Genomic DNA, 24,116 nt, shown 5'->3' with positions numbered 1-24,116 from the left:
TTGTTTCAGGTTTCTCTTTAGCTTGGGGGCGCACAAGTCTAGAGAGCACAACTCCATACCTGCGTCCCGTAGGACACCGCAGGACCTGCTTGCTGTCTGAGCAAAAGGCATTGGCCATGCAGGGCCCAGGTGGCTCGTGAGTCCATGTGGGCTGTGCCTGGAAAAACCCACCCAGACTGTGAAGGCCAGGGGAGTGAATGCAAGTGCTGGCTCCAGGCAGAGGTGCTTCTGGTCCAGCCCAGATGGAAGAGTCCAAGTAGGGGCAATGACAGAGCTTGGAAATCAAGTGTGCTGCACTCCCTGCTGTAGTGGGGCTGATTTCTTTCCAGTTGAGGTAGAAAACATAGTCAAACTGTGTATAAAGGACTGCTCCTGCCCACTCCACGGTGATCTTCCTCCTTGTCATTGTCTTTCCCATCTCCATAGCTCCCAGTAGCACAGTGGTGTGTGGTGCTTGTCGAAAGGTCAAGGCCCATTTGGAGTTTAATGTGTTGAGGGATGTGAAAGACAGCAAGCAGGGATTAAGCAGCATGACAGCCTTCTAGGATGGGATGCCTGGCTGGATAGATGAGGGGAGAGCAGGGCAAGTTGTCTCCCTTGACTTGAGCAAGGCTTTTGACACTGTCTCCCATCACATCCTCACAGGCAAGCTGAGGAAGTGTGGGTTAGAGGAGCAGACAGTGAGGTGGCTTAAAACTGGCTGTCTGGCAGAGCTCAGAGAGTTGTGATGAGCAGCACAAAGTCTCGTTGGAGGCCTGTAGCTAGCAAGCTAGCGGTGTCTGCCAGGGGTCCCTGCTGGGTGCAGTACTGTTCATCTTCTTCCTCAGTGACGTGGACGAAGGGACAGAGTGCACCCACAGCAAGTGTGCTGATGATCAAAAACCAGGAGGAGTGGCTGATACCCCAGAGTGCTGTGCTGCCCTTCCGAGGGAGCTCGACAGTCTGGGGAGATGGGCAGAGGGGAACCTCATGAAGCTGAATCAAGGGAAGTGCAGAGGCCTGCCCCTGGGGAGGAATACCCACTGCAGCAGTAGAGGGTGGTGGCTGACCTGCTGGAAAGCAGCCGTGCAGAGAAGGACCTGGGAGGCCTGGTGGACAACAAGCTGACCGTGAGCCAGCACCGTGCCCTTGTGGCCAAGAAGGCCAAGGGTATGCTGGGCTGCATTAGGCAGAGTGTTGTCAGCAGGTGGAGGGAGGTGATCCTGTGCCTCTGCTGAGCCCTGGGGAGGCCTCGTCTGGAGTGCTGTGTGCAGTTCTGGGCTCCTCAAGACAAGAGAGACATGGAGCTCCTGGAGTGAGTGCAGTAAAGGGCTCCTAAGATGCTGAAGGGACAGGAATATGTGTCATAACCTCCCTGCAAGACATCTCCACTTGTCACACTGTTGTCCTGCCCTTGCGTTTGGGCTGCAGGCCTGCCTTACAGCAAGGGAAACCTCCAGCGAGGAGAGGAAGCCTATCAGCTGCTCCACCAGTGCTGCATCGGGCCTCACTGCCAATGCTTGGCTCTTTCCGCAGAGCAGCACTTGCTCTGTGGCAGTCTCTGACGTGGGCAGTGTGCACCAGCAGCGATGGAGAATGTCGACCTGGTGCAGCGCTGCTCTGGGGCGGGTGCAGGCCACAGCAGCCAGGGTGCCATGTAGGGAGGCGTCTCAGCTTAGGACAGTGCGGACAAAACACCCGCAGCAGCAACAGCGATTAACTGGAGCCGTGTGAGGCCGGCAGGAGAGTTACTGGTCCGTGCAACAGAGCTCACGCTGAGCAGAACGTGCTCCGTGTCCACCCCAGCCACCCCCGGGATACGGCAATGTGCCCAAAGGCCTCACCTTGGGGCCGAGGCTCCAAACATTTTTTTATTTTTTTAATAGAAGAGAGAGAAATGCACAGTGGAAGCACAAACTCAGGCAGCGCCTGGAGGGCTGCGCAGGAGGGATGATGGAGGCCCATCTCCATGGTGCCCATAGTCCCTGGCTGGCCCAAGTGGGCGGTTAATGAGACAGGCGATGCCCGCTGTGGCTGGCCTGTGGCTGCGTGGGGGCAGATCCCCATGGCACCACGCGTGTCCTCAGGGACTGCTGCAGTGTGGCCCTGCCATCCTCATAGCAACGTCCCGGGGCCGCTGACACCAACATCGTCGTAGCCCATGTCTTGGGGCGCTGAAGCTGGTGCATCTGTCGCGGCTCCCGGCAGCTCTGGGTGGCTCAGCGAGGGCCGGCTCCCCTCTGCAGACAGCATGGCTGGTACCTCTAGGGGCCGTTTTATCCCCCGTCTGCCAGGTCCAGGCCCGGGGCTCCACTTGTGCCCAGGCACTGCACACTGCCGCGGAAGTGCACGGGGGAGCCACCTCTCCCGGCCAGACAGCACAGTGCTGGGAACAGCAGCGCTGCTGTGTGGGCTGCGGCGCCTCTTACCTCCCAGTGCCGCCGGCTCGGAGACATCTCCGTTGCTCAGTCCCGGAGCAGTGGCCTCTCCTGAGTACACCACGGCCGCAGCATCACCGTACCCATTTGGGGAGGGTTGTGCCAGAGCAGTGCAGGGGTGTCTGCAACAGACAGGACAGTGAAACCCAGGCTGGGGCAGGCGTTGCGTTGTGCCAGCCCCCACTGGCCATGGACCTGGGGCTGCCGATGTTGGGGCCCACTGTGTGGGGCTGCCAGCTCTCGGATGGAGCCAGCAGCCCTGAGGCTAGTCCTCAGCCATGAATGCCAGGCCAGAAAATAACCGAGGGCCACATGGCCATGCTGCCCAGGCACCACGTGAGACCACCAGCTGCATCAGAGGGCTGCACCTCCGGGCACGTGGCAGCATGGCCCTGTGCCCCGGCCATGAGAACAATAGAAAAGAGAGAAATGCACAGTGGAAGGACACACAAAGTCTGGCATGGCCAGAGGGCTGTGTTGGCGGGATGATGGAGGCAGATCTCCACAGTGCCCGTAGGCCCTGGCAGGCCTGAGTGGGTGGTCAATCAGGCAGCCAACGCCCTCTGAGGCTGGGCCGTGGCTGCGTGGGGGCAGAGCCCCATGGCACCACGTGCATCCCCAGGGACTGCTGCAGCGTGGCCCCATCGTGCTCACAGCGATGTCCCGGGGCTGCTGACGCCAACGTCGCCGTAGCCCATGTCCCCAGGCGCTGAGGCTAGGGCGTTTGTCACAGCTCCCGGCAGCTCCAGGTGGCTCAGCGAGGGTGGGCTCCCCACTGGGGTCAGCAAGGCCAGTTTCTGTAGCGGCTGTTTCATCCCCTGGCTGCCAGGACCCGCCTGGGGATCCCCCCCATGCCCACACGCTGCCCACCACTGCGGCACAGCGCGGGGAAGCTGCCTCTCCTGGTGGGATGGCACGGTGCTGGGAACAGCAGCACTGCCACGCAGGCTGTGGTGCCTCTTACCTCCCAGCCCCACTGCCTCGGAGACACCTTCCTTGCTCGGCCCCTGAGCAGGGGCCACTCCAGGGCGCAGCGTGGCCGCGGCATCATTATACCCATCTGGGAGGTCGTGCCTGGGCAGGGTTGTCTGCGACAGATGGTCAGTGAAACAAAGGCGGGGGCAGGGGCCGCGTTGTGCCAGCCCCCACTGGCTGTGGAACTGGGGGTGCCAATGTTAGGGCCTGCTGCATGGGGCTGCCAGCTCTCGAATGGAGCCAGCAGCCCAAGACTTGTCCCCAGCCACAAGTGCCAGGCCAGAAAATAACCGAGGGCCACATGGCCATGCTGCCAAGGCACCATGTGAGGCCCCTGCTGGCACCAGCTGCCTCAGAGGGCTGCAGCTCTGGGCACACCGCAGCACAGTCCTGCGCCCCGGCCCCGTACCTGCTGCTGTCCCGGGGCTGGTGGCCTCCACATTGTGGAAGGTGCAATATGGCAGCTTCATCACTGAGCCCTCCGACGGGGAGCCTGGAGGATGGGGCGTTAGGGGAGGCTGCCTGGACCCATGGCCTGGCCAGCACCCTGGGCAGGACAGCCTTGCCACACAGCGGTGACTGTGGAGGGCCAGGAGATGCCTCTGCGCTGCAGCTCCCCATGGCCTGCACGTGGCCGGGCTCCCAGCCCAGCTGCTGCAGCGGGTGCGTGGGGGCCTCAGTACAGGGACCTCCCTCCCCATGGAGAGGCACTGGGCTGAGCCGGGCTGGCCAGGGAGGGGCTGTTGGGAGTCATGGCCTGCCAGGCCATTGCAGCCCTCTGCCTCCCGCATCCCTCTGCCTCCCCACACCCCTGGGGGGTGCCACAAGCCAGCCCACAGCCTCCATGCCCCGTCCCTGCCCAGGGCACCCCTGTCCCCACTGCCCGTCTCCCAGTGCCTCCCTCTGCAGCCTTTTCCCCGTGCTCCGTGCTCTTATGAGAGCAGACAACACTGGCATCGGTGCGAGTGTGTGGCCCTGGCCATGGGGCAGTCTGTGGGTGCAGGCAGACAGGAGAGATTCGTTGCCTGAACACTTGAAGCTCCTGTCCCAGGGTGCATGCACCTGAGACACTGGGCACCTCCTGGTACTCCGGTGTCAGGGTGTAGTCGAGCTCCTCATAGACGGCCTCAGAGATTGCATCCGTGGCTCTGCCAGGGCCTAGAAAGCAAGGGCAGCCGTAACCCCAGGCCGTGGGCACAGAATGTGGGATGGAGGGGGTCACCAGCTGTGCCCGCGATAACCCTGTGGCCCAGCTCCACTGCTCTGCCCCATCCTCTGAGTGGCTCTGGCACCCCTGCCTGGCCTCTGTCCTGCGCCGGGTCCTGCCTTCGCTCAGCGCTGGCCTCCTGGCTTCCACTGCCACACCCAACTCCAGCCTGTGCAGCTGGGCCGCCCCATGGCCAGGCAGTCCCCGGAGCCATCAGCAGCCCCCAGCCCTGACTGGCTCTGCCCTGACTCCTCGTCCTAGTAGCTTCAGCCCCAGAGACCACTGGCACAACCCACCTCTGTGCTGAGCCATGGCGCGCCATGCCTGCACAGTGAGGGTCCCCGCGGCCAGGCAGAGCAGGGTGCCCAGGACGATGCAGAGCATGGTGGGCACCGGCATGGATCCAGCCCCTGCCGCGTGGGTCCTGTGAGCACCTGCGACGACACCGACACGAGCTGCACGGCTGGAGGGAGTCTGGCCATATCCCATGCTGCATCACTGTGGACACACAGCGGGATGCAGGGGAGTGGCTGGCGGGACAGAGAGGCTGCACCACCCCGAGCTGGAGGATCCCTGGGGCCACCGCGCTGCCCTGTGCAGGCAGAGCTACCTGTGCAGGATGTGCCATCTGGACAGCTGGTTGCCGTGGCTGATGTGGGAGTTGCTCTGGTACCTCCAGGCTCCCTGTCGCACAAGATGTGGGTGTCCCCAGGGGAGTCACAGGGCTGCAGCTGCCAGGGTGCCGAGGGGCAGTGCCAGAGGGAGTCGGCCCCCAGCTCGCACTGCACCCAGGCCAGCCACGCGGGGCCTGAGCCCTGTGTGGTTGTGGGTGTAGGTGACAGCCGGCCCCCAGCCCCACAGCCCAGCTGCTGGCACACCACAGCGGCTGTGGCAGGGCTGGTGCCGTTGGCGCACACACTGCCCCACGTCCCGTTGTAGAAGACCTCCAGGCGCCCGGTGCAGCTGCTGCCGCCTGCCAGCCGCAGGGCTGTGAGCTCTGCAAGGGGGTAGCATGGGGGCGTAGGCACAGCTCAGGCGGGGCTGGGCAACACCCCTGCTGTCCCGGCCACTCCGCCCACCTCCCCGGGTCACCATGAGAAGCATCCTAAGGAGTGGACACGGCAGGGCAGTGGGGCGAAGGTGCCGTCTCACTCCCTGGACTGCCCAGGGTGTGGGGAGGTGGGCAGGGAGGCCGGTCGGGAGGGCTGATGCCACAACCGGTCCCACAGCCCCGCTGGCCCTGGCCCTGGTGGAGCGCGGTGCTGACCTGAGCAGATGGCTGCCGCACCAGCACCCTCCTTACAGCCACGCTGCCCCGGGGCCAGGGCTGGGGCTGGTGCCGGGGCTGGGCAGTCCCAGAGTGTCGCCTCGGCCCCGGAGCAGGCGCCAGCACCCAGCCACACTGGCCCCGAGCCCCGGCCGTAGCGGGCCGAGCCGGGCACTGCCAGGACCTCGCCGCAGCCCAACTGGTGGCAGACGACAGCGGCGTCCCACAGGTCCCAGGTGTCCTCGCAGACGCGGCTCCAGGTCCCCTGCACGTAGACCTCCACTCTCCCAGCACAGCGCCCAGGGCCACTCACCAGCCGCACGCGCTGGCTCCCTGCAGCCAGAGACAGCTTGGGTTGGGGCAGCCGCTCGGGCCCCCACAGTGTTCCGGGGCCCTTCCCGGCACACTCACCCGAGCACACAACTGCCGCTTCCTCGGCGTGGTCCGGCGGCACGGCGCTGGGCAGCGTGGAGTTGCACTGGGCCAGGCGAGCCTCTGTGCCCACACACCGGAGCCCGCTCAGCCCCAGGGGGCTCGAGCCTGGCCCCAGCACTGGGGCAGCATAGGCCTTCTGCACCGTGCCGCACTGGAGCTGCCGGCACACCACGCTTGCACTGCTGTCATCCCACTGCTGTGGCAGGACTCGGCCCCAGGCCCCACCCAGGGCCACCTCCAGGTGTCCGTCGCAGCGGCTCTCCCCATCCACCAGCCACAGGGGTTCAGTGCCACCTGTCCCCGCACAGAGGGCAGATGTCCTGAGGCTCTTTGGGGACCGTGGGGTGCCAAGGAGTCCCACAGGATGCTGGGGGACAGCACGGCCCCACTGCCCTCCTCCTGCCCATGTGCCTGCTGCCGTGTCTGGGCTCAGCCCTCCTCCTGCCCTGACATGGCCCTGCTTCCCCAGATGGGCCCTGTGCCCCACAGCTCCTGGTGGCAGTAGGGGGAGTGGGGTACCCTTCCTTTTTGGGGTGCTGGGTCCCCTCCCCACAGCAGGCCCTCCTGTCTGACGCCACCTGCCCCACACGCACCTGAGCAATTGACTGCGGCAGCGTGGTCCGGTGAGCAAGCAGGGATCCCCAGCACCGTGGCAGGGCACTCTCCCAGGTGGGACTTGGTCCCACTGCAGTGAAATGTGTCCTGCCACAGCGGGCCGCTCCCTGTCCCAAAACACCCTCCACGGGGCACGGAGGTGGCAAAGCCGCAGCCGAGGTGGTGGCAGAGCACCTGGGCATCGGGCATGTCCCAGCCGGCATCGCAGAGGGAGCCCCAGGTGCCGCGTGCCTCCAGCTCCACCTGCCCTGTGCACTCTGTGCTGCCGTTCACCAGCCTGAAGCCCGTGTAGGCTGGGAGGGAGAAAAGGGCGCTGGAGATGAAGGCCTCATGTCCCCTGCTCTGCAATGGTGGGGGCATGCAGGCATGGCAGCCCTCTGCCTCCCCATGCCCCGCTGCCTTCTCGTGCCCCTGGGGGCTGCCACAAGCCAGCCCGCAGCCTCCCTACCCTGTCCCTGCCCAGGGCACCCCTGTCCCTGCTGCCCGTCTCCCCGCACCTCCCACTACAGCTTCTGCCCCGTACCCTGCTCTCTTACAGGAGCAGATGACGGCAGCGTCGCTGGCGTGGGTGCAGACCTGGCCATGGGGCAGCCTTCGGGTGCAAGCAGACAGGAGGGATTCGTTGATGCACACTCAAAGCCCCCGTCCCAGATGGGCCCAGCTCCTGCCCCAAAGCGTGCTGCCCCAGTGATGGCCAGAGCTGCTCCGCAACCCAGCTCCTTGCAGATGACGTGGGCGGTGTTGAGGTCCACGTGGGCCTTGCAGAGGGTGGCCCAGCCTCGGCCCTGCCTGACCTCCACGCGGCCCAAGCAGGTGCAGTCCCCGCCAACCAGCCGCACAAACCCTGCCGGAGGAGAGAGTCTGGGGTCTCTTGGGGGTCCCTGGAACACGCTGGGGGCTTGCAGGGGGGCTGCCCCCATAACCATGGTGCTGGCATAGTGGGGCCTGAGTGCGAGGCAGCCTAGAGGGACCCCATGGCTCTTACCTTGGCAGACCACACCAACATCCCAGTCATGGGGGCCAGGGTATGGCCCCCATCCCGGGACAGTGCATTCCCAGAGTGCAGACTCATCCCCGCGACAGTCCACAAGAGCCAGTTGAGTAGGTCCAGACCCTCTCCCAAAGTGGGTCGAGTCATGGGCGCTTTTGGCCGAGCCACAGCCCAGCTGCTGACACACCACCTCGGCATCCTCCATGTCCCATACGTCATCTGCCACCGTTCCCCACTGGCCCCGCAGCTTCACCTCCACTCTGCCTGCACAGGGACCACCTCCATTCACCAGCCTGAGCTCCACAGCATCTGTATTAGAGGTGCCCTCAGGGCGTGAGTGTGGTGCACTGCAGCCCCACTCCTGCACCCCATCTGTGCCCAGGCAGTCCCCATTGGGAAGTCCCTGGGCATAGCCATGCCATCTCCAAACTGCGCACAGCCAAGGGTCTGCTCCCTGGCAGAGTATCCTGATCCCTCACCTGAGCACGTCACCCCAACATCTGTGTCATGGCCACAGTAGTGCTGGCCCCAGCCGTAGTGGGGACAGTGGTGGAGTGCTGTCTCACTGCCACGACATAGAAAAGGTTGCAGCCAAATCTGGCCAGCCCCTGCCCCGAACGGCATGTATGGGGAAGTCCTTGCCACGGTGCCACATCCCAGCTGCCTGCAGACCACGGAGGCCCCACGGACATCCCAGATGAAGTCATAGCTGCACACGGTGCCCCACTGGCCCTCGTGCTTCACCTCCACCCGGCCGGCGCAGCGGCTGCCTCCGTCAACCAGTCGCAGCTCCCCGGTGCCTGTGGGTGCCCATGTGGGACCACAAAGGAGGACATGGAGTCCCAGCATGGTGTCAGTGTTGTCTGGTGTAGCATGCCCTGCCAGGCTGGCCAGGGAGCTCTGTCCCACAGCTGTTCCCTGCCCTGATGGCCTCCACTCCCCACTGCGGGCCTGGCTTTTGGACCCTGGCATATGGCTGTGTGGGTGGAAAAGCCTTGGGTGCACTGCAGGACACCAGGTGTGAAGAAAGGTAGGGCCATATCCAGACCCTGAATGTCCAGCACCCGATGCAAGGTGAACACAGCAGAGGACATGTCCTGCCACATGTGCTCAGTGTTCGGCCCCACTGCAAAAACCCTGTCCCCAGCACAGTGCAGGCACTGTGGGCCCCGAGGGCTGCCCAGGTGGTGTGCCTCCACTGGTGCCTCTGAGAAGCCCACCCAGAAGGTCACACACAGACCCATGGAGGCCACCCCAGCCCCATGGTGGCCTCCCCATCCCCAAGGCTGCCTCCCACTCTCGGCATGAGGGCAGGCAGCTCCAGCCCCAGGGAGCCTGCAGGCACTCACCCCTGCAGAGCTGCACGCACAGCAGCAGCCCCAGTGCGCTGGCAAGGAGCTGGCTGATGGTGGCCATCCCAAACACCTCCTGCCCCACAGTGCAGCCCCCAGCACCCGCTCGCCTCCTGGGCCACCAGAGACTGCTGTGGTGGGGGGGGGCAATATATAGGCAGAAGCGCAGGCCCCGCTGCCAGGGGAGCCAATCAACGGCATTAGGCACCTTTTGAGACGTTATCAGGAGGGTTATCTCCCATCTGACGGAGCCCCAGCCTCCAACAACCTTCTCCATCCCCGTGCATGCCCATATATGCGTCTCGGCTCCACTTCTGGCATCATGCGCTCCCCACCAGTGGGTGGGTGCCTGCCTGGCTGTCCCCGTGGGGAGCCTGATGATGATCTGAGCAGAGCTCCCCACCTGGGTGCTGCAGTGGGTGCAGGGTGTGTGGGCCCTTCCTATGCCTGATCCCGCATGGGTCTGGGTGTGTCACACTGTGCCAGGGAGCATGACAAGAGCCCTTCCTTGACAGGGACTGTCCTGTGCTGCGGGCAGCATCTGCTGCAGCCTCCTTGCTGCTGTGGGGCTGACCTCTGGCACCAGGTCCCTCCGCACTGCAGCCCTCCACATGGGGCAGGCACTGGGGCTGGCTCTGGGCTAGAAAGCTCCAGGGTGGCACCAAGTCAAGCCCAGCCCCAGGCTCCATGGCACATTGGCAGGAGGGCCTGGGCCCCTCACAGTGGCCTGTGGGCAGATGGAGGCGCTGCCCAGTTGCCTGCAGGTGTGTGCCCTTCAGCCTGTGAGCCCCCACACAGCCACGCTCGCCCCATACAGCGCTGAGGTAGGAAGGAGGTGATTCCCCCACTGCACACCAGCCCCCACGCGGAAGCAGCAGCAGCAGCCCGAGTGCTGCTCTGTGTCAGAGCACACGCATCTGCTGGGCCTGCTGAACAGCCAGCATCTCACCACCTGCTTCTGTTTCTGCTCAGCCAGCTGCATTTCAGAGTATGATAACGCTAGGCTTCTGTGTATCAGTATCTCTTTGCAGTGCCAGTGCCACAGAGACCTGGAGCAAATCCAGAGCAACTGAGAGGCTCTTGGACAAATCTGAGGGTCATGGGAGACCGGTGTTGGTTCCCTTGAGCCTGCTGGTCAAGGGGACAGTCTGGCCAGGAGTGGAGACCTCCCCCAGGTTAACATTGCTCTGCATGGGTGGTGTCCCTGGCAGGGCCTTGCCTTTGTGGTCATCACATTTAACCTCCCCAGCATCTGCCCGAGGGCAGAGCAGCAAGCAGGAAATGAAGGAGAGCCTCCGCCGAGCACAAGAGTGGTCTGTCGTGAGGCTCAGGAGATGAGCTGATGTCTCAGGAGGGTGGCCTGGATAAGCTGACCCGAACTCCAGTGAAAAAGGGCACATAGAGGAGGAGGAAGGGAGGAGGAGCTTTGCCAATGAGGTCTCCCAGGCTGCTGTGCTTAGGGAAAGGGCTCAGGCAGGAGAGGAGGGTCCAGCAGTGCATGAGAATCAAGACTGCCTGCAAGAACTCTCTTATCATGTGTGCTCTCCATTTCTGTTTGTACGCTAAAGCAAGAGGAAGCACAGTCAGCTTGAAATGGAGCTCGATTTCTTAGGAGCTCCTTGTCAGTAGGGCTACTCTAACAGCACACCAATGCTATGCGACACCTGTTTGACACCATGGTTAAGGAGAACTGCCAAAAGCTGAGGAAGGGCTGGTGTGGAGCCAGCCTCAGGAAATGTGGGAGAAATGGAGGGATGTTGTCCAAGCAGGCAAGGATGGGGCTCGGAATGTCAAGGCCCATTTGGCTCCTACGATGCTTAAGAGATGGGAGCATCTGTCACACGCGGAAAGGCTGAGAGAACTGGGCCTGTTCATGGTGGAGAAGGGAAGGCTGTGGGGGAATCTTTATCAGTGGGCATAAATATCTGAAGGGAGGGTGTCAAGAGCTTTTCAGTGGTGCCCAGCAATAGGACAAGAGGCAACGGGCACAACCTGAAACCCAGGAAGTTCCGTCTGCCCAGCAGGATAAGCTTCTTTCCTGTGAGGGTGACGGAGCCCGGGAACAGGTTTCCTGGGGAGGTTGTGGAGTCTCCATCTTTGGAGGCATTGCAGAGGCGTCTGGATAGGGTCCTGGGTGATGGGCTTTAGATGACCCTCATGGACAGGGGCATTGGCCTCGATGATCTCCAGAGGTCCCTTCCAACCTCTGCCGTTGTGTGCTTCTGTGCTTCCGTGAACACAAGGCAGGGTGGAGGGCAGAGTCAGTCGTGCCACGCTGTCGGCCCTGTGCAGATGCATTTAATCCTCAGCCCAAGGCAAAAGGATCTGGAAAGCTCTGGCCACTTCAAGGCCTTCCTGACACAAAGGGCTTCTTTACCCTGTGCGGCATTGGCCTGAGGTGGCACTGCCACTGCTGAGCTATCAGGCCCTGCTCCCTGCTAGTGCAGGTGCTGGTGCAGAACTGGGAGGGCAGAGGGAGACAGCGCCCGGGATGGTTCAGTCCAGCCTGCACTTGCAATCCCCGCCCTGTATGGCTTGTTTCTCCCCCTGCAGTCACTGGGGACATAGGAGGATGCACTTCTGGTCTCTGTCCTTTTCAGGTCCAGTGAATCAGGCACGGCCCCAGCCCTGCCCCCTTGTTTCCCTCCCACACAATGCCTGGAAGGGTGGCTGCTTCAGCATCTGCAGTAGGTAGCTAGGTGGACTGGGGGGGTCAAGGGGACCTGTGCTCGTGGCTGGCTGTACCAGCAAAGCAGTTCAGCCCAGCAATGCCTTGCAGGTCTCTCGGGCCTCCTCTAAGTTGTGGCAGCAGCCCTCACCCAAGGGCAGGGGAATTCCCAGCACCTCGCTCCGCCTCGGAATGCACCCTCCATCCGACATCCGGGAGCCCTCTGCCAGGGCAGGAACGAAGGTGGCCAGCACCTGCTCACAGTTGCTTCACAGCTGGTGGGAATCCTTCCCTGCCCAGACAGCCCCGCTGCCACGTGGGGACATTTTTCCCCAGCTGCAGCACAACAGGCATCTAGTGTGCCTGAGCGTGGAGATTCAAAGCACCCCCATCCATAACGACACCATCCTCCCCCACCGGTATGACAGCAGCAAAATTCCCTTCTTCCCTCGAGTGCAGCCAACTGCTGCTGCGTTTCTTCCTTTAATCCCAATGTGTTCAATCTTTCAATCAAGCTGGAAAAGGAGAGGAACTGCTAAAATGACCCTAGGTATTCACTGCTGCCTGAGACCACACGGCATGGTCCACCTCGATGGCAACACACTGTCCCGGCCCCACAGCATCTGACCTCAGGGGGCCTGCACGGCCACAGCCCTGCTGCCATGCCCACTCCCTGCCCATGGCTTTCACTGCCCTGGTGCTTCTGGGGAAAAGAGGCAGAAGGTATCCAAAGCCTCACAGCTCACGGGGTTTGCCACACTGGCCTCCAAGCAGCCATGGTGCACCCAGGGCAGTGCAGGTGACAGGGGGAGACTTTGGTTGTCCTGTCTCAGTGTCTGCTCAGGTGAACCATATCTGTGTTTCAGTGCTTTCCAGCTCTGAATCAGGGAACGGGAGCCAGGGTTAAGCACGTGGCAGGAGTCCCACAGGGCCCACCTGAACCACTCTGATCAAAGCCAGGCTCTGTGCCAGCTCTTGTTTGGGCAGAAGGTCACAGGGGCCTTGAGCTCTCGTTTCAGGTTTCTCTTAAGCTCGGGGGTGCACAAGTCCAGAGAGTGCAACTCCGTACTTGCATCCCACTAGGACACCGCAGGACCTGCTTGCTGTCTGAGCAAAAGGCATTGGCCATGCAGGGCCCAGGTGGCTCATGGCTCCATGTGGGCTGTGCCTGTCAAAAAATACCACCCAGACCGTGAAGGCCAGAGGAGCGAGTGCAAGTGCAGGCTCCAGGCAGAGGCACTTCTGGTCCAGCCCAGATGGAAGAGTCCAAGTAGGGGCAATGACAGAGCTTGGAAATCAAGTGTGCTGCACTCCCTGCTGTAGTGGGGCTGATTTCTTTCCAGTTGAGGTAGAAAACATAGTCAAACTGTGTATCTTTATACTGCTCCTGCCCACTCCACAGTGATCTTCCTCCTTGTCATTGTCTTTCCCATCCCTGCAGCTCCCAGCAGCACAGTGGTGTGTGGCGCTTGTCCTTCTTCATGAGGTTGAAACAGCCGTGCCACAGTAACAGCAGCGTTAGCTTGCTTGTTGCCTGAGGCTGCATGTGTCTGGCTTACACTTGTGGTTTCCTGAACTACTCTTAGAGTACTACAATGCCAGGGGACATCTGTTTGACACCGTGGTTAAGGAGAACTGCCAAAAGCTGAGGCAGGGCTTGTGTGGAGCCAGCCTCAGGAAACGTGGGAGGAATAGAGGGATGTTGTCCGAGTAGGAAGGATGTGGCTCAAAAGGTCCAGGCCGAGACCCCGGCCCCTTTGGAGTTTAATGTGTTGAGGGATGTGAAGCAAGCAGGGCTTCTTTAAATCCATCAATAACCAAAGGAGGAGAAGGGAAGTTGTGGGCTCACTGCTGACCGGGGAAAGGGCCCTGGTGACAAAGCATGTTGGAAAGGCAGAGATCCTAAATGCTGCTTTGCTGCAGTCTTTCCTGCAAAGACGGGCCCTCCGCATATCCCAGGCCCTGGAGAGCAGGGAGAAAGCCTCAAGAGAGGCTGACTTTTCCAGATCCAGAGTAGCAAGTGTGGATTCCCAAAGGGGGAAATCATGCTTAACCAACGTGAGAGCCTTCTAGGATGGGACGCCTGGCTGGGTAGATGAGGGGAGAGCAGGGCAAGTTGTCTCCCTTCACTTGAGCAAGGCTTTGGACGCTGTCTCCCATCACATCCTCACAGGCAAGCTGAGGAAGTGTGGGTTAGATGGGCAGACAGTGAGGTGGCTTGAAAACTGGCTGTCTGGCAGAGCTCAGAGGGTTGTGATGAGCAGCACAAAGTCTCGTTGGAGGACTGTAGCTGGCAGTGTCTGCCAGGGGTCCATGCTGGGTGCAGTACTGTTCATCTTCTTCCTCAGTGACGTGGATGAGGGGACAGAGTGCACCCACAGCAAGTGTGCTGATGATCGAAAACCAGGAGGAGTGGCTGATAGCCCAGGGGGCTGTGCTGCCCTTGCGAGCGAGCTTGACAGTCTGGGGAGGTGGGCAGATGGGAACCTCATGAAGCTGAATCAGGTGAAGTGCAGAGGCCTGCCCCTGGGGAGGAATACCCGCTGCAGCAGTAGAGGGTGGTGGCTGACCTGCTGGAAAGCAACCGTGCAGAGAAGGACCTGGGAGGCCTGGTGGACAACAAGCTGACCGTGAGCCAGTACTGTGCCCTTGTGGCCAAGAAGGCCAAGGGTATGCTGGGCTGCATTAGGCAGAGTGTTGTCAGCAGGTGGAGGGAGGTGATCCTGTGCCTCTACTGAGCCCTGGGGAGGCCACGTCTGGAGTGCTATGTGCAGTTCTGGGCTCCCCAAGACAAGAGAGACACGGAGCTCCTGGAGCAAGTGCAGCAAAGGGCTCCTATGATGCTGAAGGAATGGGAATATGTATCATACGAGGAAAAGCTGAGAGAGCTGGGCCTGTTCATGGTGGAGGAGAGAAGCCTGAGGTCGGGGGGTCTCTATTGATGGGTATAACTATGTGAAGGGAGTTTGTGAAGAGGATGGGGCCAGACTCTTTTCACTGGTGCCCAGTGATGCCTCCAATCAAGGAGACAAAGCATCTGCCCTGCTCTCCCAGATGGGGGCTTTTACTAGGTGGCAGGCAGGAAGGCAGACCATAGCCTCCCTCCAAGACATCTCCACTTGTCACACTGTTGTCCTGCCCTTGTGTTTGGGCTGCAGGCCTGCCTTACAGCAAGGGAAACCTCCAGCGAGGAGAGGAAGCCTGCCAGCTGCTCCACCACTGCTGCATCGGGCGGCGCTGCCCATGCTTGGCTCTTTCTATAGAGCAGCGCTCGCTCCATGGCAGTCCCTGCCATGGGCAGTGTGCACCACCAGCAATGGCAAATGTCGACCTGGTGCAGCGCTGCTCTGGGGCGGGTGAGGGCAACAGCAGCCAGGGTGCCATGTAGGGAGGCGTCTCGGCTTAGGACAGTGCGGGCGAAAGACCCGTAGCAGCAACAGCGATTAACTGGAGCCGTGTGAGGCCGGCAGGAGAGTTACTGGCTCCATGCAACAGAGCTCACTCTGAGCAGGACATGCTCCTTGTCCGCCCCAGCCACCCCCGGGATATAGCAATGTGCCCAAAGGCCTCACCTTGGGGCCGAGGCTCCAAACATTTTTTTATTTTTTTTAATAGAAGAGAGAGAAATGGACAGTGGAAGCACAAACTCAGGCAGCGCCTGGAGGGCTGCGTGGGGGGGATGATGGAGACACATCTCCATGGTGCCCATAGTCCCTGGCCAGCCCGAGTGGGCCGTTAGTGAGACAGACGATACCTGCTGTGGCTGGCCTGTGGCTCATGGGGGCAGATCCCCATGGCACCGTGTGTGTCCTCAGGGACTGCCACAGCCCGGCCCCGCCATGCTCACGGTGATGTCCTGGGGCCACTGACACCAACATCGTCGTAGCCCATGTCTTGGGGCGCTGAAGCTGGTGCATCTGTCGTGGCTCCTGGCAGCTCCGGGTGGCTCAGCGAGGGCCGGCTCCCCGCTGCGGACAGCATGGCCGGTGCCTCTAGGGGGCATTTCATCCCCCGGCTGCCAGGTCCAGGCCAGTGGTCCCCGCCATGCCCAGGCACCACCCACCGCCGCAGTAGAGCACGGGGGAGCCACCTCTCCCGGCGGGATGGCACAGTGCTGGGAATGGCAGTGCTGCTGTGCAGGCTGCGGCACCTCTTACCTTCCAGCACTGCAACCTCAGAAACATCTCCGTTGCTTGACCCTGGAGAAGCGGCCTCTCCTGGGTGCAGGACAGCCGCAGCATCATCATACCCGTCCGGGGGGCCATGCCTGGGCAGGGGTGTCTGCAACAGACAGGGCAGTGAAACGAAGGCCAGGGCAGGGACGTGTTGTGCCAGCCACCACTGGCCAAGGAGCTGCGGGTGCCGACATGGGGGCCAGGCCTGCTGCATGGGGCTGCCAGCTCTCGGATGGAGCCAGCAGCCCAGAGGCTCATCCCCAGCCACGAGTGTTGGCCCAGAAAATAACCGCGGGCCACGTGGCCATGCTGCACAGGCACCATGTGAGGCCCCTGCTGGCACTGGCTGTGGCATGACGGCTGCACCTCTGGGCGCGTTGCAGCACGGCCCTGCACTCCGGCCCCGTACCTGCTGCTGTCGCGGGGCTGCTGACCTCCACACTGTCACTGGTGTAATACGGCAGCTTTGTAGCTGAGCCCTCCGATGGAGAGCCTGGAGGATGGGGCGTTAGGAGAGGCTGCCCAGTCCCACGGCCTAGCCAGCACCCTGGGCAGGACAGCCTCACCGCACAGCGGGGACTGTGAGGGGCCAGGATACGGCCCTGCACTGCAGCTCCCCGTGGTCAGCACATGGCTGGGCTCCCAGCACAGCTGCTGCAGCGGGTGCGTGGGGGCCTCAGCACAGAGACCTCCTTCCCCAGGGAGAGGTGCCGGGCTGGGCTGGCCTCTTCCCACGGGAGTCAGGGTGTACGCACCTGAGCCACTGGGCACCTCCTGGTACTCTGGCGTCAGGGTGTAGTCGAGCTCCTCATAGACGGCCTCAGAGATTGTGTCCCCAGCTCTGCCAGGGCCTGGAAAGCAAGGGCAGCCATAACCCCAGGCCATGGGCACAGCACATGGGATGGTGGGGGTCCCCAGCTGTGCCCCCGATATCCCTGTGGCCCAGCTCCACTGCTGTGCCCCATCTGCTGAGTGGCTCTGGTGCCCCTGCCTGGCCCTCGTGCTGCGCCGCGTCCTGCCCTCTTTCAGCACTGGCCTCCTGGCCTCCACCGCCATGCCTGTCCCCAGCCTGTGCAGCCGGGCCGCCCCATGGCCAGGCAGTCCCGGGAGCCATCAGTGGCCCCCAGCCCTGACTGGCTCTGCCCTGGTGCCTCGTCCTGGTAGATTCAGCCCCGGAGAACCCCGGTGCGACCCACCTCTGTGCTGAGCCATGGCACACCATGCCTGCATGGCGAGAGCCCCCAGGGCCAGGCAGAGCAGGGTCCCCAGGATGATGCAGAGGATGGTGGGCACTGCCATGGCCCCAGCACCCCCCGCAGGGCTCCTGTGGGCACCTGTGAGGACACCAAAACACGGCAGAGCTGGAGGGAGGCTGGGGACCCTGTCCCATCCTGCATCACTGTGGATGCATGGGAGGATGCAGGGGAGCAGCTTGAGGGACAGGGAGGCCAAGGAGGGCACCCCTGGGCCAAAGGGCCAACCCCTGCATGAAGCCGAGGGGTGACAGTGCCCGGGCAGCTGGGGTCTCCTTGCCAGAGCTGCTCCCCCTCCACTGGGCTGCGCCAGCCCGAGCTGGAGGGTCCCTGGGGCCACTGCGCTGGCAAAGCTACCTGTGCAAGCTGTGCCGTCTGGGCATCCAGTTGCCCTGGCTGGCGTGGGAGTCACTCTGGTGCCGCCAGGGTCCCCGTCACATGTGATGTGGGTGTCCCCAGGGGAGTCGCAGGGCTGCAGGTGCCAGGGTGCCGAGGGGCAGTGCCAGAGGGAGTCGGTCCCCAGCTCGCACTGCACCCAGGCCAGCCACGCAGGGCCTGAGCCCTGTGTGGTTGCTGGGGCAGATGCCAGTCGGCCCGTGGCCCCGCAGCCCAGCTGCTGGCACACCACGGCGGCTGTGGCGGGGCTGGTGCCATTGGCGCACACGCTGCCCCACGTCCCATTGTAGAAGACCTCCAGGCGCCCGGTGCAGCTGCTGCCACCCGCCAGCCGCAGGACTGTGAGCTCTGCAAGGGGATAGCATGAGCGGGGCGGGGCACAGCTGAGCCAGGGCTGGGCAACACCCCCACTCTTACGACCACGCCACCCACCTCCCCGGGGCACCAAGAGAAGCACCCCAAGCAGTGGACACGCTGGGGCAGTGGGGCAAAGGCACCATCTCGCTCCCCGGGACTGCCCAGGGTGTGGGGAGCTGGTCAGGGAGGCCGGTGGGGAGGGCTGGCACCACGGCCAGTCCCACAGCCCTGCTACCTCTGGCCCCGGTGGAGGATGCCACTGACCTGAGCAAACGGCTGCTGCGCCAGCACCCTGCTTGCAACCACGCTGCCCTGGGGCTGGGGCCGGGGCCGGGCAGTCCCAGAGTGTCGCCTCGGCCCCAGAGCACCCGCCAGCGCCCAGCCACACTGGCCCCGAGCCCCGGCCGTAGCGGGCTGAGTCGGGCACTGCCAGGGCCTTGCCGCAGCCCAGCTGGCGGCAGACGACGGTGGCATCCCAGAGGTCCCAGGCATCCTCACAGACATGGATCCAGGCCCCCTGCACGTAGACCTCCACTCTCCCAGCACAGCGCCCAGGGCCGCTTGCCAGCCGCACCCGCCGGCTCCCTGCAGCCAGAGACAGCCCGGGATGGGGCAGCCACTCAGGCCCCTGTGGCGCCCCGGGGCCCTTCCTGGCACACTCACCTGAGCACACAACCACCGCCTCCTCAGTGTGGCCCGATGGCACGGCGCTGGGCAGCGTGGCATTGCACTGGGCCAGGTGGGTCTCCGTGCCTGCACACCAGAGCCCGCTCAGCCCCAGGGGACTCGAGCCTGGCTGCAGCACTGGGGCGGCGTAGGCCTTCTGCACCGTGCCGCACCGGAGCTGCCGGCACACCACGCTGGCACCGCTGTCGTCCCACTGCTGGACTCGGCCCCAGGCCCCACCCAGGGCCACCTCCAGGCGCCCGTCACAGCGGCTCTCCCCATCCACCAGCCGCAGGGGTTCAGTTCCACCTGGCCCCACACAGAGGGGAGATGTCCTGAGACGCTGTGGGGACCGTGGGGTGCCAAGAAGCCCCACGGCTTGCCGGGGGACAGCACGGCCCCACTGCCCTCCTCCTGCCCATGTGCCTGCTACCCTGTGTGTGGGCTCAGCCCTCCTCCTGCCCTGACATGGCCCTGCTTCCCCAGATGGGCCCTGTGCCCCACAGCTCCTGGTGGCAGTGAGAAGGAGGGGCACCCCTCCATTTGGGGTGCTGGGTCCCCTCCCCACAGCAGGCCCTCCTGTCTGACGCCACCTGCCCCGCACGCACCTGAGCAATTGACTGCAGCAGCGTGGCCCAGTGAGCAGGCGGGGGTCCCCAGCGCCGTGGCAGGGCACTCTCCCAGGTGGGACTCAGTCCCGCTGCAGTGAAATGTGTCCTGCCACAGTGGGCCGCTCCCTGTCCCAAAATACCCTCTGCGAGGCACAGAGGCTGCAAAGCCGCAGCCGAGGTGGTGGCAGAGCACCTGGGCGTCGGGCATGTCCCAGCCGGCGTCGCAGAGGGAGCCCCAGGTGCCGCGTGCCTCCAGCTCCACCCGCCCTGTGCACTCTGTGCTGCCATTCACCAGCCTGAAGCCTGTGTAGGCTGGGAGGGAGAAAAGACGCTGGAGATGAAGGCTCATGTCCCCTGCTCTGCAATGGTGGGGGCATGCAGGCATGGCAGCCCTCTGCCTCCCACACCCCGCTGCCTTCTCGTGCCCCTAGGGACTGCCACAAGCCAGCCCGCAGCCTCCCTGCCCCGTCCCTGCCCTGGGCACCCCTGTCCCTGCTGCCCGTCTCCCCCGCCTCCCGCTGCAGCCTCTGTCCCGTGCCCTGCTCTCTTACGGGAGCAGATGATGGCAGCGTCACTGGTGTGGGTGCAGCCCTGGCCATGGGGCAGCCTGCGGGTGCAAGCAGACAGGAGGGATTCGTTGCCTGCACACTCAAAGCCCCCATCCCAGATGGGCCCAGCTCCTGCCCCAAAGCGTGCCGCCCCAGTGATGGCCAGAGCTGCTCCACAGCCCAGCTCCTTGCAGATGACATGGGCGGTGTTGAGGTCCATGTGGGCTTCACAGAGGGTGGCCCAGGCTCGGCCCTGCCTGACCTCCACGCGGCCCAAGCAGGCACTGTCTCCGCCAACCAGCCGCACAAACCCTGCCGGAGGAGAGAGTCTGGGATCTCTTGGGGGTCCCTGGGACACGCTGGGGGGTTGTGGAGGGGCTGCCACCAGAGCCATGGTGCTGGCACAGACGGCCCCAATTGCGAGAAAGCCTGGGCCGTGACCACCACAGCTCTTACCTTGGCAGACCACGCCAACATCCCAGTCATGGGGGCCAGTGTATGGCCCCCACCCCTGGACAGTGCATTCCCAGAGGGCAGATTCATCCCCGTGACAGTCAACTCGAACCAGATGGATTGGTCCAGACCCTTTCCCAAAGCGAGTTGAGCCGTGTGCGCTTTTGGCCGAGCCACAGCCCAGCTGCTGACACACCACCTCGGCGTCCTCCATTTCCCAGCTGTTGTCTGCCACCGTCCCCCACTGGCCCCGCAGCTTCACCTCCACTCTGCCTGCACAGGGACCACCTCCATTCACCAGCCTCAGCTCCACGGCGTCTGCATTAGAGGTGCCCTCAGGGCATGAGTGTGGTGCACTGCAGCCCACTCCTGCACCCCATCTGTGCCCAGGCAGTCCCCATTGGGAAGTCCCTGGTAATGGCCATGCCAGCTCCCAACCGTGAGCAGCCAAGGGGCTGCACCACAGTACGGTCACCCAAACCCTCACCTGAGCACGTCACCCCAACATCTGTGTCATGGCCACAGTAGTGCTGGCCCCAGCCGAAGTGGGGGCAGTTGTGGAGCGCTGTCTCAGTGCCACGGCATAAGAAGGGTTGCAGCCAAATCCGGCCAGTCCCAGCCCCAAATGGGGTGTACGGGGAGGCCCTGGCCACGGTGCCGCATCCCAGCTGCCTGCAGACCACGGAGGCCCCACGGACATCCCAGAGGAAGTCATAGCTGCACACGGTGCCCCACTGGCCCTCGTGCTTCATCTCCACCCGACCGGCGCAGCGGCTGCCTCCGTTAACCAGTCGCAGCTCCCCGGTGCCTGTGGGTGCCCATGTGGGACCACAAAGGAGGACATGGAGTCCCAGCATGGTGCCACGGGCACCTGGCACAGCCTGCCCTACCAGGCTGGCTGGGGGACTCTGTCCCACAGCTGTTCCCTGCCCTGATGGCCTCCACTCCCCACTGCGGGCCTGGCTTTTGGGTCCCGATGTATGGCTGTTGGGGGGGAAAGCCTCGGCGCACTGCAGGACATTCTCCTGAATGTCCAGCACCCGATGCAAGGTGAACACAGCAGAGCACATGTCCTGCCACATGTGCTCAGTGTTTGGCCCCACTGGCATAAGCCCTGTCCCCAGCGCAGCGCAGGCACTGCGAGTCCCCGAGGGCTGCCTGGGTGGGGTGTCTCCGCTGGTGTCCCTAGGAAGCCCTCCCAGCAGGTCACGCACAGACCCATGGTGGCCACCCCAGCCCCACGGTGGCCTCCCCAACCCCAGGGCTGCCTCCCACTCTCGGCATGAGGGCAGGCAGCTCCAGCCCCGGGGAGCCCACAGGCACTCACCCCTGCAGAGCTGCACGCACAGCAGCAGCCCCAGTGCGCTGGCAAGGAGCTGGCTGATGGTGGCCATCCCAAACACCTCCTGCCCCACAGTGCAGCCCCCAGCACCCGCTCTCCTCCTGGGCCACCAGAGACTGCTGTGGTGGGGGGGGCAATATATAGGCAGAGGTGCAGGCCCCGCTGCCAGGGGAGCCAATCAACGGCATTAGGCACCTTTTGAGACGTTATCAGGAGGGTTATCTCCCATCTGACGGAGCCCCAGCCTCCAATAACCTTCTCCATCCCCGTGCATGCCCATATATGCGTCTCGGCTCCACTTCTGGCATCATGCGCTCCCCACCAGTGGGTGGGTGCCTGCCTGGCTGTCCCCGTGGGGAGCCTGATGATGATCTGAGCAGAGCTCCCCACCTGGGTGCTGCAGTGGGTGCAGGGTGTGTGGGCCCTTCCTATGCCTGATCCCGCATGGGTCTGGGTGTGTCACACTGTGCCAGGGAGCATGACAAGAGCCCTTCCTTGACAGGGACTGTCCTGTGCTGCGGGCAGCATCTGCTGCAGCCTCCTTGCTGCTGTGGGGCTGACCTCTGGCACCAGGTCCCTCCGCACTGCAGCCCTCCACATGGGGCAGGCACTGGGGCTGGCTCTGGGCTAGAAAGCTCCAGGGTGGCACCAAGTCAAGCCCAGCCCCAGGCTCCATGGCACATTGGCAGGAGGGACTGGGCCCCTCACAGTGGCCTGTGGGCAGATGGAGGCGCTGCCCAGTTGCCTGCAGGTGTGTGCCCTTCAGCCTGTGAGCCCCCACACAGCCACGCTCGCCCCATACAGCGCTGAAGTAGGAAGGAGACGGTTCCCCCACTGCACACCAGCCCCCAAGGGGAAGCAGCAGCGGCAGCCTGAGTGCTGCTGTGTGTCAGAGCACATGCACCTGCTGGGCCTGCTGAACAGCCAGCATCTCACCACCTGCTTCTGTTTCTGCTCAGCCAGCTGCATTTCAGAGTATGATAACGCTAGGCTTCTGTGTATCAGTATCTCTTTGCAGTGCCAGTGCCACAGAGACCTGGAGCAAATCCAGAGCATCCGAGGTGCTCTGGGACAAATCTGAGGGTCATGGGAGACCAGTGTTGGTTCCCTTGAGCCTGCTGGTCAAGGGGACAGTCTGGCCAGGAGTGGAGACCTCCCCCAGGTTAACATTGCTCTGCATGGGTGGTGTCCCTGGCAGGGCCTTGCCTTTGTGGTCATCACATTTAACCTCCCCAGCATCTGCCCGAGGGCAGAGCAGCAAGCAGGAAATGAAGGAGAGCCTCCGCCGAGCACAAGAGTGGTCTGTCGTGAGGCTCAGGAGATGAGCTGATGTCTCAGGAGGGTGGCCTGGATAAGCTGACCCGAACTCCAGTGAAAAAGGGCACATAGAGGAGGAGGAAGGGAGGAGGAGCTTTGCCAATGAGGTCTCCCAGGCTGCTGTGCTTAGGGAAAGGGCTCAGGCAGGAGAGGAGGGTCCAGCAGTGCATGAGAATCAAGACTGCCTGCAAGAACTCTCTTATCATGTGTGCTCTCCATTTCTGTTTGTACGCTAAAGCAAGAGGAAGCACAGTCAGCTTGAAAGGGAGCTCGATTTCTTAGGAGCTCCTCATCAGTAGGGCTACTCTAACAGCACACCAATGCTATGTGACACTTGTTTGACACCATGGTTAAGGAGAACTGCCAAAAGCTGAGGAAGGGCTGGTGTGGAGCCAGCCTCAGGAAATGTGGGAGGAATGGAGGGATGTTGTCCAAGCAGGCAAGGATGGGGCTCGGAATGTCAAGGCCCATTTGGCTCCTACGATGCTTAAGAGATGGGAGCATCTGTCACACGCGGAAAGGCTGAGAGAACTGGGCCTGTTCATGGTGGAGAAGGGAAGGCTGTGGGGGAATCTTTATCAGTGGGCATAAATATCTGAAGGGAGGGTGTCAAGAGCTTTTCAGTGGTGCCCAGCGATAGGACAAGAGGCAACGGGCACAACCTGAAACCCAGGAAGTTCCGTCTGCCCAGCAGGATAAGCTTCTTTCCTGTGAGGGTGACGGAGCCCGGGAACAGGTTGCCCGGGGAGGTTGTGGAGTCTCCATCTTTGGAGGCATTGCAGAGGCGTCTGGATAGGGTCCTGGGTGATGGGCTTTAGATGACCCTCATGGACAGGGGCATTGGCCTCGATGATCTCCAGAGGTCCCTTCCAACCTCTGCCGTTGTGTGCTTCTGTGCTTCCGTGAACACAAGGCAGGGTGGAGGGCAGAGTCAGTCGTGCCACGCTGTCGGCCCTGTGCAGATGCACTGAAACGTCACCCCAAGGCAAAAGGATCTGGAAAGCTCTGGCCACTTCAAGGCCTTCCTGACACAAAGAGCTTCTTTACCCTGTGCGGCATTGGCCTGAGGTG

General features: G+C 62.9%; 2 protein-coding genes across 2 annotated transcripts; both read right to left on the bottom strand.

Annotated features, from left to right (window-relative positions):
• Positions 1-714: 714 nt before the first annotated feature.
• LOC135328593 (antigen WC1.1-like) lies at positions 715-9,284 on the bottom strand (the record flags this gene model as incomplete). The annotated part of the gene is given in 16 exon segments (XM_064513474.1): positions 715-942; positions 1,422-1,540; positions 2,409-2,539; positions 3,072-3,192; positions 3,802-3,885; positions 4,455-4,550; positions 4,896-5,033; positions 5,273-5,596; positions 5,867-6,199; positions 6,278-6,595; positions 6,895-7,209; positions 7,453-7,530; positions 7,533-7,760; positions 7,902-8,216; positions 8,387-8,707; positions 9,257-9,284. Coding segments are annotated over 16 exon segments (3,177 nt in total), but the record flags the coding sequence as incomplete, so codon positions are not given.
• Positions 9,285-15,770: 6,486 nt separating this feature from the next.
• On the bottom strand, positions 15,771-21,741 carry LOC135328592 (antigen WC1.1-like; the record flags this gene model as incomplete). Its single annotated transcript, XM_064513473.1, has 13 exons — positions 15,771-15,895; positions 16,085-16,144; positions 16,512-16,595; positions 16,858-16,953; positions 17,299-17,436; positions 17,713-18,099; positions 18,373-18,693; positions 18,772-19,083; positions 19,383-19,697; positions 19,937-20,245; positions 20,390-20,704; positions 20,874-21,194; positions 21,714-21,741. Coding segments are annotated over 13 exons (2,811 nt in total), but the record flags the coding sequence as incomplete, so codon positions are not given.
• Between the last annotated feature and the right edge of the window lie 2,375 nt (positions 21,742-24,116).

The sequence above is a fragment of the Dromaius novaehollandiae genome, chromosome 5 (assembly GCF_036370855.1).
Source record: "Dromaius novaehollandiae isolate bDroNov1 chromosome 5, bDroNov1.hap1, whole genome shotgun sequence".
Lineage (NCBI taxonomy): Eukaryota > Metazoa > Chordata > Aves > Casuariiformes > Dromaiidae > Dromaius > Dromaius novaehollandiae.
Note: the sequence above shows the minus strand (reverse complement) of the source record. Positions and strands in the feature narration are given on the sequence as shown.